The sequence below is a fragment of the Gopherus evgoodei genome, chromosome 4 (assembly GCF_007399415.2).
Source record: "Gopherus evgoodei ecotype Sinaloan lineage chromosome 4, rGopEvg1_v1.p, whole genome shotgun sequence".
Lineage (NCBI taxonomy): Eukaryota > Metazoa > Chordata > Testudines > Testudinidae > Gopherus > Gopherus evgoodei.
In genome coordinates, this window is record NC_044325.1 from 51,052,752 (window position 1) to 51,071,286 (window position 18,535).

The 18,535-nt window shown below is 40.3% G+C and overlaps 1 protein-coding gene across 3 annotated transcripts in view; it reads right to left on the reverse strand.

Annotated features, from left to right (window-relative positions):
- The window catches only part of NPAS3 (neuronal PAS domain protein 3), an 858,327-nt gene that overhangs the window by 733,627 nt on the left and 106,165 nt on the right, over positions 1-18,535 (reverse strand). For 2 of the 3 annotated variants that reach the window (XM_030559309.1, XM_030559308.1), the window contains exon 2: positions 18,336-18,425. The exons of the other annotated variant lie outside the window; for it this stretch is intronic. In XM_030559309.1, the coding sequence (XP_030415169.1) occupies positions 18,336-18,425 (90 nt within the window). The remainder of the gene's footprint in view (positions 1-18,335; positions 18,426-18,535) is intronic. 3 annotated transcript variants of the gene reach the window in all.

Below are 18,535 nucleotides of genomic sequence, written 5' to 3' on the forward strand. Positions count from 1 at the left end.
ACCCTATCTCTAATATTCTGGGACCAACACAGCAACAACAACACTGCATGTAACAAGTTATAATGACAGTTATCTTTACGCCCATGTACTAACTTGCCCTGAGGGGCTCTGTTAGAAACTTGCTTTGTTTGTTTACTGTAACCCATTAAAGAAATTGTGACTTGAGTATTTGAATGTTTTATTCGTGGTAGCCTTATTAAAAGAACTCTCAGTTACACAAAGGTGCAAGTGTTTCTGGGAACATGCTGAGGGCTTCAGCCTGAAGGACTAGCACTCGGAATGCCTAAAGCACTTGCCTCTGAGCTTGTGGTATACTCAGCGTACTACCAAAAACCTAGGGGACTAGTCTATCACCAAACCCATAACACTCTGTAGTGAGTAGGGTTTGTTACACAATTTGCCTTTATCATAAACAGACAGTTAAGGGTTAATGCCTCTTTTACCTGTAAAGGGTTAAGAAGTTCACCTAGCCTAGCTGACACCTGACCAGAGGAACCAATGGGGGGACAGGATGTTTCAAAAGGAAGGAGGGAAGTTCCCTGTGTCTTGGTCAGTTTCAGCTCAGCCGAGTGGAAAAGATCAAGGAACCAGCCTCTTACCAGAGTAGTAAGTTTTAGAAAAGAATAAATAGGTTTATGTTTATTTTCCTTTGTGACTTTGTCTTTGTGCAATTAGAAGAATAATCAAATTGGGAATTCTTGTGTAATAAGTTTTGCCCAGGGGTACATCCTCTGTGTTTTGAATCTGTTGTCTGTGAGAGTATCTGGTATTCTTTTACCTTTCTTTTCTTTCATCAAAAGTCTTATTTTTAAGAACCTGATTGGTTTTTCCTTGTGTTAGAATCCAAGGGGATTGGATCTGGACTCACTAGGAATTGGTGGGGGAAAGAAGGGGGGGATGGTTAGATTCTCCTTGTGTTAAGATCTAAGGGATTGGATCGGGGTTCTCCAGGAAATTGGTGAAGAAGTCTCTCAAGACTACCCAGGGAAGGGAGTTAGTACTTGGGAGTGGTGGCAGCAAACCCAGATCTAAGCTGGTAATTCAGTTTAGGGTTTCGTATGCAGGTCCTCATATCTGTACTCTAAAGTCCAGAGTGGGGGTGAAACCTATGATAGACTTGCTCTGAAGCTTGACGATCTCTATGTGTCTTTCCCTACTCTAGGAATTCCACATATAAATCACTCATAATAAACACATAAAATGGCATATTGGGTGAAATTCACTACAGTGAACGTGTGTCCACACCACTGAGGCTCTCTTGAGCCACTGACCAGAGAGTGCAGATTAGTTAATGTGAATATACAGGAAGGACTCCACACCAGAGCCGTCCCTTGGGTATGGCAAATCGGGGCAACTGCCCCGGGCCCTGCACTTTGATAAAATTGCAAGAAGGCAGACAGGGAGGTGCGGCGGGTGAGTGAGCAGGGTGAGGAGGCAAACAGGGAGGTAAGCAGCAAGCAGGCACGGTGAGGAGGAGCCCCCTTACCAGAACCTCCCTCTCCCCCAGTGCCTGCTGCAGATCAGATGTTTCACAGCATCAGGAGGTGCTGGGCGGGAGGGGAGAGGAGTGAGGGGCAGAATGCTTGGGGGAGGGGGCAGAACTGGGCAGGGACGGAAAGAGGCTGGGGAGGAAGAGACAAGGCAGAGATGGGAAGAAGCAGGGTAGGGGGTGGGGTCTTGGGGGAAGGGGTGGAGTGGGGGCGGGGCCTGGGTAGAGCTAGGGGAGACCCCCCCAGCAGATTAGAAACTCATCGCCTACGTCCCAGGCCCCGCACCCCAATATGGACAGCCCTGCTCCACACCATCGAGCCAGCATGGAGAGGAATGTTGGATGCCAGCTGGTGAGGGCTGTGTTTATGCAGGTCGAGTGACCTAAAAACTCCACAAAAGGTGTTGATGGGCAGCAGCTGTTATTCATCTGTGGTGGGAGCTGTGCTGCAGTGCAATAGCCAGCCTATGGACAGGAGGATGAAGTTTAACCCACTCACCCACTGTCCAGTGCCTCACAAAGTCCATTTCATTGACATATGTGCAGAAACAGGTGAATTTCACCCTTATTCATTCAGCTAAAAAGAGGTTATAAACAGGAACTAATTCTCCAATATATCGTATTTACTGTAAAGGGCAAGCACCTCTCTAATAAACGCTGCATGATACAGCACTTCAGACTACTCAGCACCACAATCTGCAACCTGAGAGATGGCGCAGACCTACTGAAACACTGAGTTCACAAAGTTCAGTGAAACTGTGATGGCAAAAGGTATCTAATCTAACCAATCTCTCGTAGTACAACAAACTGGGAAAGATTAATTTTGAAAACATCATGTCTTCCCTCACTGTTGACCAGATTTTTCCCTTTGGTTTATCTGTTTTTAGAAGATATGAGGAAGTTCTATATATTAATGCAGCATTCTTTTTTGACAATGTGTGAATTTATCACTATTTCGTTACACTCATCATAGATACAATTATGGTTCACCTTCCTATCCCAAAATTTCATTAAAAGATTCATATTTGCTTTCTTCTTTAATTTTCCAAAGTTGTGTAATTGCACAATTTTAAGTTGGTGAACACGGTCTTCTCCTAGTTAAGATTTAAAATAGAACTTGTGTTTCCTGTATCCCAACTTGAAAAGATGCAGAATTTGCTTAATTCTTAATTTTCTCAATCTGAGCAATCTCTCTCTTATAGGGAAAACTTAAATTACTCGAAATGAAGACTTGCTTTAAGCTGAGGAAGACTGTTGCTATTGTAAAAAGCAATTATCTAAAAGAAACAGTCAGAATTTTCCTTATATCATATGTTTAGCAATATCTGTCAGGCTGTGTGTGGAACAAAATCTGTATCACTTTTAATCATGGCAAAGCTGAAAAGAGTTACATTAGTAAACAAGAGGGTGTTAACGTAAACCCTAAATATACAGGACTCAATTGTGCTCTCAACGAGGGTAAGCCATATGAACGGACGTGAGAAAGTCAATGACTGAATAGAATAATATTTAAGGGAACAATAATTTCTGGATATTGGAGGAAATCTCAACCTATTTAAAAGGGTGTAGCAAACACTGCTCCCAACTGTAACCAACCCACAGGGTTAGGGGTGGAGAGGTTTGGGCTATGCCTCTCCTCATGACTTGCTATAACCTTGTGAAGCCAAGTCTTTAAAGCAGGCATCACTAGTCTGTTCCAAGCCATTGTGTACAACAGCGCTGAAAGACGGATGATGCCTAGTCCCAGCATGCTATGCAGAAGAGCTCTTTATCCCCTCTAGTGTACCTGATCAGACAGATAAATCAATGATCTGGAAGAAAACAAAACCCCTGCTGGTACAATTTGCAGATGACACAAAACTGATGAAGTAGTAAACAATGATATGGACAGGTCATTTCTACAGAGCAATCTAGATTTCATGGTAAACTGGCCTCGTTTGAATAACATATTAATACATCTAAATTCAAGATCATACATCTAGGAACCAAGGACACAGCTTACACTTATAGGATGGGGGATTTTATTTTGGAGTAGTGACTCGGGAAAGGACTTTGGAGTTATGGTGGGCCAGGACCATCTTTTTGTTTTGTACAGGTCCAGCACAACGGCATCTCAATCCACAATTGGGGTCTCAGAACTAAAGCAATACTTACAGTAAATAATAATACCATTGTATAAGGCATTGGTGAGATCATTACGGGAACTGTGTCCAGTTCTTGCATTCACATTTCAAAATGGATGCTGACAAACTAAAAAGGGTTCAGAAAAGATCTACAAGAATGATCTGAGGCCTGGGAAACAAGCTTTACAGAGAGAAGCTAAAGTAGCTTAATATATTTAGCTTATCAAAGAAAAGATTAAGAAGTAACTTGACCATGGTCTACAAGTACCTACATGGGGAAAAACTATTTTGATAATAAAGGGCTCTCTTATCTAGCAGACAAAGGCATAACAACATCCAATGGATAGACATTGAAGTTAAACAAATTCAGACTAGAAATAAGGGGCACATTTTTAACAGTGAGGGCAACTAACTATATGAGCAACTTACCCTGTGATGTGTTGGATTGACCATCACTTGAACTCTTTAAATCAAGATTTTCTTTCTAAAATATATGCCATTATTCAACCAGAAGTTATGGACTTGATGCCAGAATCATTTGTTGAAATACTACTGTCTGTGTTATGCAGGTCAGATTAGATGATCTTGATGGCCCTTCTGGCCTTAAAATCTATGAATATGAACCTACAGAAATATTTAACTTGTGAGGATGTTGTCAGGATCACCAACCAGGCCCACAAGTTATCTTACAAACCTATCAAAAGAGACAACCACTGCTTGCTGTAGTAGACAAAACTACTGCTAACTTCAGATTTCAGATGCAGGGCACTGATTTATTTCAGCATAGGTACAAAGTGCCACACCCCAGTGAACAGATGAGATACATCTGGCCAATGATCTGGTTGAATATACATGGACAAACAAACAAAGATAAATAATTAAGTCTCCATACACTCTTTTATACCCAAGCTGACACCTTACATTCTATCAACACCGCTCTTTTCTGATTCAATTTATTACATAGTAATGATTAACAATATCTATGGCCAAATATAAGATTTTGCGTCACACACTCAGTTATACAAGTATATTGATTGATTAGCAATAACAAAACTATCAATGTTAATATTTGACAGCGATTTTGGGAACTTGCCTTATTTATTCTGATTATATTTTGCTCCATTATTGGGATGTTTCATTGTAACATCATCCTTGTCCTGTACTCAAACCAGGGACAAATCAAGTGTTGAATAACAAGATACCAAGTAAAACAAAAATGTTGTTTTGCACTCCTTCCCCAAAAAAAGCTTTTTCAAAGGTGTGATGAACCAAACTAAACTAGGCCTACATTTACATTGATTATATAGCTGCATATGTGTGTGTGTGTATATATATATATAAATATATAAAAGCAGCTATATAATCAATGTAATTTTCATTATGTGATTGAAACTAGCACCTAATATTTTTTTATAGAAGTAGCTGGCAAAATATTTGCAGTAAAATATGTATGAGGACTGTGGGAACGTGAGCACATAAGTAAAGGTCAAATTAAGAGTAATACAACTACCTTTTACTTTTTTAGGCATGCTGTTGAAGGTTAGAGACCTGTATATCTACCAGCTAATTTAGAAGAGGTATATATGCTGTTATTTTTTGGTGCCCAAAGTTAAACTGTATTATACAAGGGAGAGAGAAGTGCTTTACCGAATGAGCTAATGTAAGTTGGTGAAACAATGATCAAGTAAATTTACCTCATGTAAAATAGTAAGGGCCTAAGTAATTATAGTAATACATATGTATATAAATGAGCCATTAAATACATGATAAAATACACTTAGGCCCTTACTATTTTACATGAGCTAAATTTACTTGATTATTGTTTCACCAACTTACATTAGCTCATTCGGTACAGCACTTCTCTCTCCCTTGTATAATACAGTTTAACTTTGGGCACCAAAAAATAACAGCATATATACCTCTTCTAAATTAGCTGGTAGATATACAGGTCTCTAACCTTCAACAGCATGCCTAAAAAAGTAAAAGGTAGTTGTATTACTCTTAATTTGACCTTTACTTATGTGCTCACGTTCCCACAGTTCTCATACATATTTTACTGCAAATATTTTGCCAACTACTTCTATAAAAAAATATTAGGTGCTAGTTTCAATCACATAATGAAAATTACACTTTAGTGAAGCCAGTTAATTTGTTTTCTTGCTCAGTTATGTTGTCCATAACTGATATTTTTGTTCCCTTTAGTACTAATATTTCTTGATTTTGTAAGAATGGTAGTTATCGAAAGGGGAGGGGCAAAGTGAAACCTTGCCAAGCACATAAGAGCAGCTCAGTCACAAATAAATGAATTGACCTTTCCATCTTAGAACACAGGAACACGAACCTATAGGAAACATTTATGAAGTGGAAATGGAATGTGAGAACAATTTAGGCAGAATACCAGGAAACATTTCCTAACACAGAATCATCAGACTGAGTGTGGTCCATCTAAACCTGTTTCAGAAGATAATTTCCACAGAAAAGGATAACTGCTAAGTAGGTCTACTGACCAATGCCAAATTCATTTTAAGATTAACTCAAGGTAGATATTACAATGAGGTACTGTAGAGTTTAAAGAAACTTCAAAATTTCTTGCTGAACCGTAAGTCATATTGGATCCTGTATTGTAATACAGACCAATCAGCCCAGAATCAGACAGATCTGTGCACACTTATTATTCAGAAAAATATATATTTTCTTAATCTCCATTATGCTAAGGTCCACTGATCTATTACAGTAGGATTTTAATAATAGCATGCATTCAGGGAGGGAGATAATTATAGTGTAATGTATAAACAGATACTGCCTCTGTTCTCTGTTATCGAGGGATTGCACGTTGGAGCATCTCTCCAAATGCTGCATCAGTCAAGCACTGGAAGTACAACTTGGATAACTGAATATGGGCAAACATATGACCATCTGGTTGCCAATTATTCTGAAATGGTAGACTTGTAGGCTTACTTCCCGTATGGCACTGGGTAGTATAGCATGAAGAAGACTATTTATTTCCATTGCTTCCAGCTTAATATTCTTCTAGGAGAGGAAAAATTAATGGAGAGGAGATATGCAGACTTTCTTCAAATTCATATAATGGGAGAGCATAAGGGAACAGACTCAGGTATCAGAGAGGGTCTCAATATCTGAAGTGGAACAGAAAAGACATCTAATGTTCAGGAGACATGGTCCTCCCCTTGCGTGCTGTATGAGGGATGGCTGATGGCTACTTGCTCTTCAGTATGGAGACCCTGATGATCCTGCCAAGACCTTCCTACAGGAATTCCAAAACATGGAATACTGAAGCTGATATTAGAGAAACATTGTGGACTTTATTGCTCTCATGTACCTCACATAGGAGAATGTTTTTCTTGAGGCTACAAATGATACTTTCAGAATATCTTAGAATCATAGAATATCAGGGTTGGAAGGGACCTCAGGAGGTCATCTAGTTCAACCCTGCTCAACGCTGGACCAATTCCCAACTAAATCATCCCAGCCAGGGCTTTGTCAAGCCTGACCTCAAAAACCTCCAAGGAAGGATATTCCACCACCTCCCTAGGTAACCCATTCCAGTGCTTCACCACTCTCTGAGTGAAAAAGTTTTTTCTAATATCCAACCTAATTTCCTAATATCCAACCTATATTTTTTCAAGTGACTCTCAATTGCCAGGCAACTGTATTTAACCTATCTGGCTCCTGATGTAAAACTGGACCTTGAAAAAAAAGATTCCTCCCGAAGCAAGGAAGGTCTCACTGTTGGGATTAGTAGCTCAAATGGTACTCAGTGAAGCACCATTTAGGACTCCTAATGTTTTCTGCTTTCTGAGCCTCTGAATTGCCCTCAGTAGGACATGGAAAGCAAGGAATATCAGGCTTCTGTCCAGCTCTGAGCCAGGGCATCTGTTACTTTGACCCTTGACTCACTCACAGGGAAAATAGATGACTACCTTGACAATGAAGGCAAATGAAGAAGAACAGGGCCAACCCTGGGGAAACAAAGTCCATGTCAGGGGTCTAACCTCCAGGAGAAACCCCCACTCAACTTGCCAAATCTTTCTCCTGCTGAGCCAATCTGCAGTGTGGCATTTAAAATTGCTTTCTATGTAGACGTGGTGGACAGACAGCAGGATCTTTCTGCCCAGGACAACTGCATTTGCAGCTCCCTGTGGAAGGATGGAAGCCTTTTTCCATATATGAAATTATATTAATTAATAGCAAATCTGTTCTAAAATGTCCCAAAGGGAAACTGCACCTTATTGGATCACTTTGAGCTCCAGACATCCATATTGTTCATCCTCTCTGAGGACCAAGCCCCCAGGACTGTTCTTCCCTGGGTGGGTGATGCAACCTTCTAGGCTGCCATGAGCCACAATGACTACTTTCAGAAGCTTGCATAGTGGAAAAATTCTGTCTTTCATTCCTCAGTCATCTGACGTCAGGTGTGACACAAGACTGTACTGAAGATGTGAAAGGAAGATCTAAAGGCCTCATGTGAGCCCAGGGCAGTGGAAAAAATTATATGTGGCACCATCACTTAGAAATGAAATGAGAAGAAAGGATGGCCAAAAAATCTGTGCTATAAATGCTGTCATCACCCAAGGTTAAGTATATGCTCCTCCTGTGAGACCCTATAAATGAGGATATGGAGACGGCATCCTTCTGATCTACAGGGAATAAGAAAATCCCCTATATTGATTGAAAGGATATGGCCTTCTCCATCTTGGACTTGATCTCTACTGAGAACATACTGAGGAATTCTAAGTCAAGCACCGTTCTGTTTCCACCAGATTTCTTTGTGACCAGGAACAGGATGAAGCAAAGGGCTTAGATCTATTATCTCATTCCACAAAAGGTATCAGTAACTCCCAATGCCTGTCCCAATGCTTCCCTGGTTTGGATGATGATGGGAATTAAATGAATCTATACTTCAGGAACTGGAGTAAGTCTACTGAATAATCCCTTTCAATGACCTCCAAAAACGATTGTCTGAACAGGAGAGCAACTAGCGATCTGCATAATGGAGAAGATGGATGCTCATTTGGAGTGCTAGTCCAGATTAGGCTACAGCACTGCAGACTGCTTTAAGTTTCCACTAGAGAGTTGTCTCTAACCCCACCTCCCCTGAAGGGTTCTCTTTCCAGTTGAATATCCTGACTGAAAACCCAGAGAGGGTGTTTGGCCCTCACATAAGGTTTCTATTTTCTCCTATATTCTCTGGCAAGGACCACAGACTTCCTAAATTTACCTGGTAATTCTGCTATTCCCTTGTCCATCAGCTCCCCCAGTAGTTCTCTGGTAACAGCCACTCAATGTGCAGCGGTAATCAAAAAAGTGAACAGAATGTTGGGAATCATTAAGAAAGGGATAGATAATACATTGCCTCTATATAAATCCATGGTATCCACATCTTGAATACTGCATGCAGATGTGGCCGCCCCACCTCAAAAAAGATATATACTGGAATTGGAAAAGGTACAGAAAAGGACAACAAAATTATTAGGGGTATGGAATAGCTTCCATAGGAGGAGAGATTAATAATACTTGGACTTTTCAGCTTGAAAAAGAGATGATTAAGGGGGATATGACAGAGGTCTATAAAATCATGATGGGTGTGCAAAAAGTAAATAAAGAAGTGTTATTTACTCCTTTTTATAACACAAGGACTAGGGGTCACCAAGTGAAATAGGCAGCAAGTTTAAAACAAACAAAAGCAAGTATTTTTTCACATAACATACCGTCAGCTTCTGGAAATCTTTGCCAGAGGATTTTGTGAAGCCCAAGACTGTAACAGGGTTCAAAAAAGAACTAGATAAGTTCATGGACAATAGGTCCATTAATGGCTATTAGCCAGGATGGGCAGGGATGGTGTACCCAGCCTCTGTGCGCCAGAAGCTCGGAATGGGCAAGGGGATAGATCACTTGATAGTTGCCTGTTCTGTTCATTCCCTCGGAAGAACCTGGCATTGGCCACTGTTGGAAGACAGGATACTGGGCTAGACAGATAATTGGTCTGACCCATTATGGCTGTTCTTATGTTCTTTCCCTGTCCTTTGGAGGCATTCTAATAGTGCTTCCCCTTAGAGGGGAGGGAACTATTATTATCTCTCCATTACTCCTTTTGTTTCCCATTTTGGACTGGGGTGAGGATGACATTGTATTAGTAAGGACCCAAGCAGCCTAGCGCTGGATATGCTCTGGCTCTTGTAAGGTAGGTTAGGCACTTTTGCTCCCCACCTAGAGAGTTAGGAAGAGTTTATCAAAGGTTGCTATCTGCACTGCACTCTGTGACACAAAGAGGAGAAGAGATGAACCCTAAAACTGGAGGGATTTCCTGTGAAGGACCTGTGAGAAGGAAAATCTCCTCCATCTGTATACTCTGAGGTGAGCATCGAGGAATCAGACCCATAGTCGGGTCTTCTTTCTAGGTTTATTCACTATCCTGCACTCTGAGAGGATGAGCAGAGGTACCAAACACAGATTTATCTGCCATGTTGTGCTCCGTGAAGATGAGCAGTGATATAAGATGCTGCTGTTCTGCCATACACCACTCTGTGAAGATGAGCAGGGCTACTAGAGATTTTTTTTGGCAATCTGATGTTGCCCGAGGGCTTCTGTATCCAGGGGAGAGAAGCAGAGGATACTCTGATCTATGCTGGCTGCCTCCAAAAGTCCTATATCCCTGTCTTCTTCCTATCTTTGACTGCCATGCAGCATTCCATGAAGGTGAGCCAGGGCACAAGCACCCAGAGTTTTAGGCAAATAGAGAAGAGGGATTCTCACATGACAAAGAGGGATGATTCTGGAAGTGAACTGAGGTTTCTTTTGCGTTTAATTGTCATTTCCTACTTTGCAACAGGAAGAATCTGGAACTAACTAACCAGCTGTGGAGACAGAACAAAAACTGGCTGAGTCTTTAGGAACTGGGCCAAGCCCACACCCTTTCCTGCTAGTGACTGACAGGTCTGGTTATACCTCGAAAGCTGTACGCAGGCCATCTGTAACAAGACTGTAAAAGCAGCAAAGAATCCTGTGGCACCTTATAGACTAACAGACGTTTTGGAGCATGAGCTTTCGTGGGTGAATACCCACTTCCTCAGATGCATGTACTGGAAATATCCAGGGGCAGGTATATATATGCTAGCAAGCAAGCTAGAGATAACGAGATCAGTTCAATCAGGAAGGATGAGGCCCTGTTCTAGCAGTTGAGGTGTGAAAACCAAGAGAGGAGAAACTGGTTCTGTAGTTGGCAAGCCATTCACAGTCTTTGTTCAATCCTGAGCTGATGGTGTCAAATTTGCAGATGAACTGAACCTCAGCAGTTTCTCTTTGAAGTCTGGTCCTGAAGTTTTTTTGCTGCAGGATGGCCACCTTAAGGTCTGCTATAGTGTGGCCAGGGAGGTTGAAGTGCTCTCCTACAGGTTTTTGTATATTGCCATTCCTAATGTCTGATTTGTGTCCATTTATCCTTTTCCGTAGAGACTGTCCAGTTTGGCCAATGTACATAGCAGAGAGGCATTGCTGGCATATGATGGCGTATATTACATTGGTGGATATGCAGGTGAATGAACCAGTGATGGTGTGGCTGATCTGGTTAGGTCCTGTGATGGTGTCACTGGTGTAGATATGTGGGCAGAGTTGGCATAGAGGTTTGTTGCATGGATTGGTTCCTGAGCTAGAGTTATTATGGTGCGGTGTGCAGTTACTGGTGAGAATATGTTTCAGGTTGGCAGGTTGTCTGTGGGCAAGGAAAAGTGTGGGATCATTGTCCAGGATGGGCTGTAGATCCTTGATGATGCGTTGGAGGGGTTTTAGCTGGGGGCTGTATGTGATGGCCAGTGGAGTCCTGTTGGTTTCTTTCTTGGGTTTGTCTTGCAGTAGGAGGCTTCTAGGTACACGTCTGGCTCTGTTGATCTGTTTCCTTATTTCCTCGTGCGGGTATTGTAGTTTTGAGAATGCTTGATGGAGATTTTGTAGGTGTTGGTCTCTGTCTGAGGAGTTAAGAGCAGATGCGGTTGTACCTCAGTGCTTGGCTGTAGACAATGGATCGTGTGATGTGTCCGGGATGGAAGCTGGAGGCATGAAGGTAGGCATAGCGGTCGGTAGGTTTTCGATATAGGGTGGTGTTAATGTGACCATCACTTATTTGCACCGTGGTGTCAAGAAAGTGGATCTCCTGTATAGATTGGTCCAGGCTGAGGTTGATGGTGGGGTGGAAGCTGTGGAAATCGTGGTGGAATTTTTCCAGAGTCTCCTTCCCATGGGTCCAGATGATGAAGATGTCATCAATGTAGCGTAGGTAGAGAAGGGGTGTGAGTGGACGAGAGCTGAGGAAGCGTTGTTCCAGGTCGGCCATAAAGATATTGGCATATTGTGGGGCCATGCGGGTGCCCATAGCAGTGCCACTGACAGTAACAAGACTGTGACTCTTAGTATGACAGAAATGTAAATTATCTCTTTGGCTCCTACAATACAAATGTCCACATTCTTTGAGCGACCTTTCCTAGGATCCAACAACACCGAGTCCAACCATGATCCTAGAATACTTGTGCATGCAAGAACAAATGCCATTACATTGGCCTACAGTCAGTAAGACTCTTTAAAAAAGTTGTTCTCAGTTACCTGGGTCATATCAGAATTGGGCAGCTATTTGTGCCCACACCCATAAAAGGATTGCCTCCCTTACCCCAAACCTCTTACCAGTCTGCTCTGCAGCATGGGAAGGCATTATCCTCCTGCCATCACAATTTTTTGGTGGGAAAACTAAAAATTAATCTTTGGATGCGTCTCTGAAACTCTTTTCTTCCTAGCTGACCTCCAAAAGAGATCCCTCAGAAAGAGCTTGGTAAGCTTAGAATGTGGTTTCCTGTTATCCAACCTAAACTTTCCTTCATTTAGTTTTCCCTTATTACAGTAGCCATACTTCAGAACCTGAGCTAAAGAATGTTATCACAGCATTTCCTCAACTAATTATGTGGAACACTGCAAATATTGCAGTTTATAGATTCCAAGGCCAGAAGGAACCATTGTGAATACCTAGTCTGACCTCCTGTATTATAAAGGCCATAAAATTCACCCCCAAAATGCCTTTTGAACTAGAGCATATATTTTAAAAAACATCCAAACTTGATTCAAAACATTTCCATTGAAAGAAAATTCACAATCCTTGGTAAATTGTTCAAATGGTTAATCACTTGATGATTACCTGTTCTGTTCCTTTCCTCTGAACCACCTGGCACTGGCCACTGTCAGAAGACAGGATACTGGGCTAGATGGACCTTTGGTCTGACCCAGTAGGGCTGTTCTTATGTTCTAATTACCCTCACTGTTAAAAATGTACACCTTATTTCCAGTCTGAATTTGTCTAGCTTCCACTTCCAGCCACGGCATCATGTTATACCTTTCTCTGCTAGACTAAATACCCCATTATCAAATATTTGTCCTCTACATATTTAGTTGTAGAGGCAAAACTGTAAAGTTTTGAATAACTACTACATGTTTAGTTCTTTCAAACCTCCATTGAATATGAAAACAAACTCCATGATCACTTTCTAATTTTATTTTAGTGTGCCTGCAAAACATGAACTTTTGGCAGACAGCAGGGAAATATGGGTATTTTGCAGTGGCTTTTAAGATTAGGTATTCCCCTTAATCCCTAGTGGAACTTCCAATAACATTAATTGGAGTAATATGCACAGGGGTCATAGGCAGGATACAACAGTCACTATTTTAAATATTTAAAGTTTTGCCTATGTAAATAGTGTTACTGCAGTATTTAACATCTTTCTTAATACTATTAATTGCAGTACTTGTAAAGACTTTAATAATGATCTCTGTATGGTGCAACTCCTCTCCGAAATCTGTCCTGCAGCACCCTTTTTGCAAAATCATTTTGCACATATCACCACACATCTTTAAATACAATGTCATAAATTGTTACTTTTGTCGAAGTTAGGCACAAGACATCAGCAAAAGAAAAGTGTGGGTAGAAAGGACAGTCAGTAGTTCACACACACTAGTACTGGATTTACGTTAGAAAAGGTTATTCTGCATATTCACTATACACAGATCTCTTACACAAGTAATCCCTCGAACCACAGACACTCTGTGTTATGCACTGGGACTTTAGTAAATGTAATCACATGCATTGTCCAATAGGGCTACAATCCTTTTCAATAAACTCTCACAATAAATCTTGGACTACTTAAGGCTCCCGGTATTGTGTATCTTTATGGAAAATTATTTCTTTTAGGTTCATGGTACATAGGATTGCCAGGAGTCCGGTTTTCGACCAGAATGCCTGGGCAAAAATGGATCCTGGCAGCTCTAGTCAGCAACACTGTTAGAAGTCCAGTCAGCAGCTAGTGGGGCTAAGGCAGGCTCCTTGCCTGCCCTGGCTCCGCACAGCTCCAAGAAGAGGCTGTCATGTCCCTGTGGCCCCTACAATCATGGAAGCGCCACACACTGTCCCCGCAGCTCCCATTGGCTGGGAACAGCACAGAGCTGCCTGGCCACAACTCCGCATGAGGGCCAGACATGCCAGCCACTTCCGGCTGCAGTGTGGAGCCAGATCAGGCAGGGAGCCTGCCTTAGCCCAGCTGTGCCACTGACCATGAGCCAGCTCAGGTTAAGTGCTGCCCTGCTGGAGCCCAAATCCCCTCCTACACCCAAACCCTCTGCCGCAGGTCGGAACCCCCTCCTGCACCTCACATCCCAGCCCTGAGCCCCCTTAGGAACCCCTAATCCCTCATCCCTGGCTCCACCAGAGCCCACACCCCTTCCTGCACCCCAATCCTTGCCCCAGCCCTGAGGCCCCCTCCTACAACTTAAACCTCTCATCTCTGGCACACTCCAGAGCCAGAGCCTTCACCCCCTCCTTCACCCCAACTCCCTGCCCAAGCATGGAGCCCCCTCCCAAACCCTGAATTCCTCATTTCTGGCCCTACCGCAGAGCCTGCATTTCCCAGCCAGAGCCCTCACCCCCTCCTGCACCCTAACCCCCTGCCCCAGCCCAGTAAAAGTGAGTGAGAGCGAGCGAGGGAGGGAGGAAGGATGGAGTGAGTGGGGGCGGGACCTCGGAAAAGGGGCAGAGGCAGGGGCAGGGGAGTTCAGTTTTGTGAGATTAGAAAGTTGGCAACCCTAATGGTACAGGTAAACCCCAGAGCACAGGACCTCATTATATTTTTTTTCACATTTAGGGGATGGAAAAAATCTATTTACATTAGTAATTCTCCAAACGCCACTCTGGTTCCTGTCCTGTCCTATTCTGTATTGGCCCTTAGTACTCTTGTAGTTTTAAGCAACACTGCTTGGTGACAGGCCTGTAGTACCTACAATAGTAAGCACTGCTGTCATCAGAAGTAAATCAGAGTGACTATTTTGTAGCTATTCTGGTTAAAGAGCATGTAGAGAGAGTGATGGCCTTGACTCCTCATACATCCAGCGTCCTTTCCAAAATACTTTTTTTCCTGAATGCTAAATGGTGATGGCTGCGTAAGGGATGAGCCAGCCCTGTGCTACCCAAAATATGTTCTGAAGTAGCCAGTGAGTGGACTCTTGCTCACTGAAAGTTCTGCACAAGTGGCCTAACTCTTTGTGATACAAAAGGTGCACAAAATCAGGGTCATAGAAAGTAATCACACTATCAGAGTGTAACTGAAATTTAGCAAAAAAAGTAAACAAGCAAGTATGACAATGGAAAGATTTATAAACGTTTATGGCAGAACATTTTAATAGCGCTCTATAAATAACCAAATTCTACCTCTCATAAAATGTATGCCTGCATAGTACCAAAAGTTCAAATTCGGCTTATAGCATTCAAATCTAAACTTTTGTCATTTTTACTGGAAGGTTTTCCATAGTTGTAGTTAAATTTTAATGTCAGTAGAAACACATTACCATAGGATCTGAAGAAAGAATTTCCAATAACATCAACAATGAAAAAGATATAAATTACAGCACATAGTAATTAAATATGCTCTATATGCACTATCCTCAACAGCATCACAACTCCAAAGAACCAAAGAAAAAATTCTATCAACGTTAGAGGAAAGTCAAAACCTGCTACATAACTTCTATAGAGTGAAATATATTACATTCTTCCCCAGAAGCCTATGCTTATTATGTTCCATTAATAGCATGATAATATTTACAACAATTCAGATAAGCAACATCAGCTATATTAAATTAAATAATTATAATTAGGTTTAGCAGAATTCAAATTATATTTTTGATAATTTTGAAGGATAACATAATTTTATTTTTAAACATTTTGGGGATTTTATTGATCTAAATTTTCATGATTGCACAAAATTATGATTTTAAACATTTTTTCTATTTTTAGCTATTTACATTTTCACAGTTGTGGTAAACTATTCTGGGGTCAAACAATAATTATTTAATGATAGCAGTCATTGAGATTTAAAAATTAAAGATTTATAACACTTAACACAAAAATTATCAACAATGCATGTCAAAATACAAATATCCTTAAATCAAACTCTAATAATTTCTCAAGCAGCAGTTTTCTTACCTTCCTAATCTGTAAATTTATATTATCAAGGGAAATAGTCTGATAGTTTGTGTGTAAATGGCTACATCAATGCTTATCAGCATTAACTGATAAAAATGTAATCCTTTCAAGACTAATTATAATATTGACTGTTGCATCAAACTTAAAATTTCGAGACTATTTTGCCAATATTTGTCTGTAATTAATACAGACCCAAGACACTTTTCTTGCTGTCATGACTGCTATCTACTGCAACTTCGCTGACTGCAAACGATATCTATTATTAAAAACTATGCCTATCAAAGTATTCACAAGCGTTTTGAATGAAGCCATCATTGTGCTTGCAACTCCCACCAAAGCTGGCCAGAGTACTATCCACTACCTTGTGCCAAGAGCTGTAGCTCCACAGCCACAGTTTCCAGAGTCATGCAGTTTTACAAACTGACAAGAACCGTTGATGGCAAATCTAATATTATGCTTAAAGAAATCATTAAGCATTTATAGTTACTGAACTGGTGTATAACAAATAAAACTACTGCTCAAAGATAAGTACAGTACATCCATCTAAAGTCATCTTTCCAAACAGAATGCTTATGCTTCTTCAAATTCTCCCAAGAGACGGACTACACTATACAGCAGGAGTAGTCAACAGGCAGACCACAGGCCAAATCCGGACCATCAGACACTTTTAAATGAACCCCAAAATCTTTTTATTTAGTTATTATCATTATTGATTTTTAGTATTATAATAAAAATGGACCTTGTCAAAAAATAACTGATTACCCCTCATATACAGTGTCATATCTGGATGGATGGCGTATAAAATTATCACAGATTAAAATCTATCTACAGAATGATCAATAAATCAATGTAAACCATGAATAAAAAGGAAATAATTTAACTCTAAAAACAGAAAAATGGAAGATGACGAGATGACTCAACAGTAAGTCAAACTACCATTGTGGCTCAACAAGTGAATTAACACTTTGGAAATCTTTGGCTCAATCTTGATTTCTCTTATCTCTTAAGTTCTAATATCGCAAACTTTCATTCTTCTTTATATTCTTCTTTTACAAACCTTAATTCTATTCTTCATCCACTTTATAGCTACAACTTTTACTACTGTGGTGGTTTCCCCAGTTACTAAATTAATTAATTAAATTGAAACAAGCTATAGAATAATTTGAGGGAAATAGGAACTGAAGAAACACAACAAATATTGCTTTCTTGCCAAAGAAATCTCTAGCTAAAATGTAAACACTAGAAGTTAGTTTCCAGAAATTGTTCTAGAAATTAATTTCTATTGCGCCGATTGTAGTATTTTCTTTATCTCCTTGTAGGTAACTGATTTAATATGCCACAAAACAGGAATAGAGTTAAAATATAAAAATTAAACATTAAGGAAATTCAATTAAAATAATCAGAAAAGTGTAATGCATTTGCAAAATATTAACACAAAATCATCTATAATATAGTTATAAAATGTCATCTGTCTCAATTCTTACTGGAAATGGATTATTGAATCTAATCATGAAAGATTATAATTCTTACTATATTCAAAAAGAAACTCTGCGGACTGTAAAAGTAATAAAAGTCAAATCATGTTACATTTGCTTGCCCATATTAATAGACCTCTACAGTACTTTCATCAGAAGGACTAGTAACATTTGGTAGCTAGTCACAAAAGCAGGTACCATTAAGCAATGGACAAAGGCAACCGACAAAGCAAGAGGCAACTCCAATTTAACAGTCCTGTAAGGTACATACTAATTAGCTGCAAAGCTATGAAATCCTAGCTAGCATGTTAAATCTGCTACATGACAGTATAATTTGACTTCTTAAAGGATTATGCAAATTACAACTCATCATTCCATTACACGACTGAAAAAAGTGACAGCTAATTTATACATAACACACCTTTCAAATCCCTAAGATGTGAAACACCTGTGCAATATACTTTGCCTAGATTTTGTACTGTATAAGTGCTTGTCTACTGCAATATACAGAAGAGATTTAATAAAGTCATAGGATTTTTTAATCTGCTTTTTAACTTTTAGACCACAATTCCAAAGAATTAAACAACAATGTTCTGTCCCTATTTTAGTGGTTTTTCATTTAAATAGAAGTATAAGGTTTCAATACATGTTTAATTTCTGATAGCGGGAGAGCACGAGCACTAATGCACGAGCCAGAGGTAAGACTCACACAGATTTCAACATACTTCTGGTAGGTAGATTCACAGTAGATTCCGTCATATCTGTAGATTTTCCTACATTCTGATTGGTTGGGCAGAGGATGCTGGACAGTTATTCTGTAGAGGTATCAAAAACAGATATACATGACTAGAGATTCTCTACAGTCAACTGTAATGCAGGACAATAAGTATGTTGAATTTTAACATCTGTCTGATCTCTTTACATA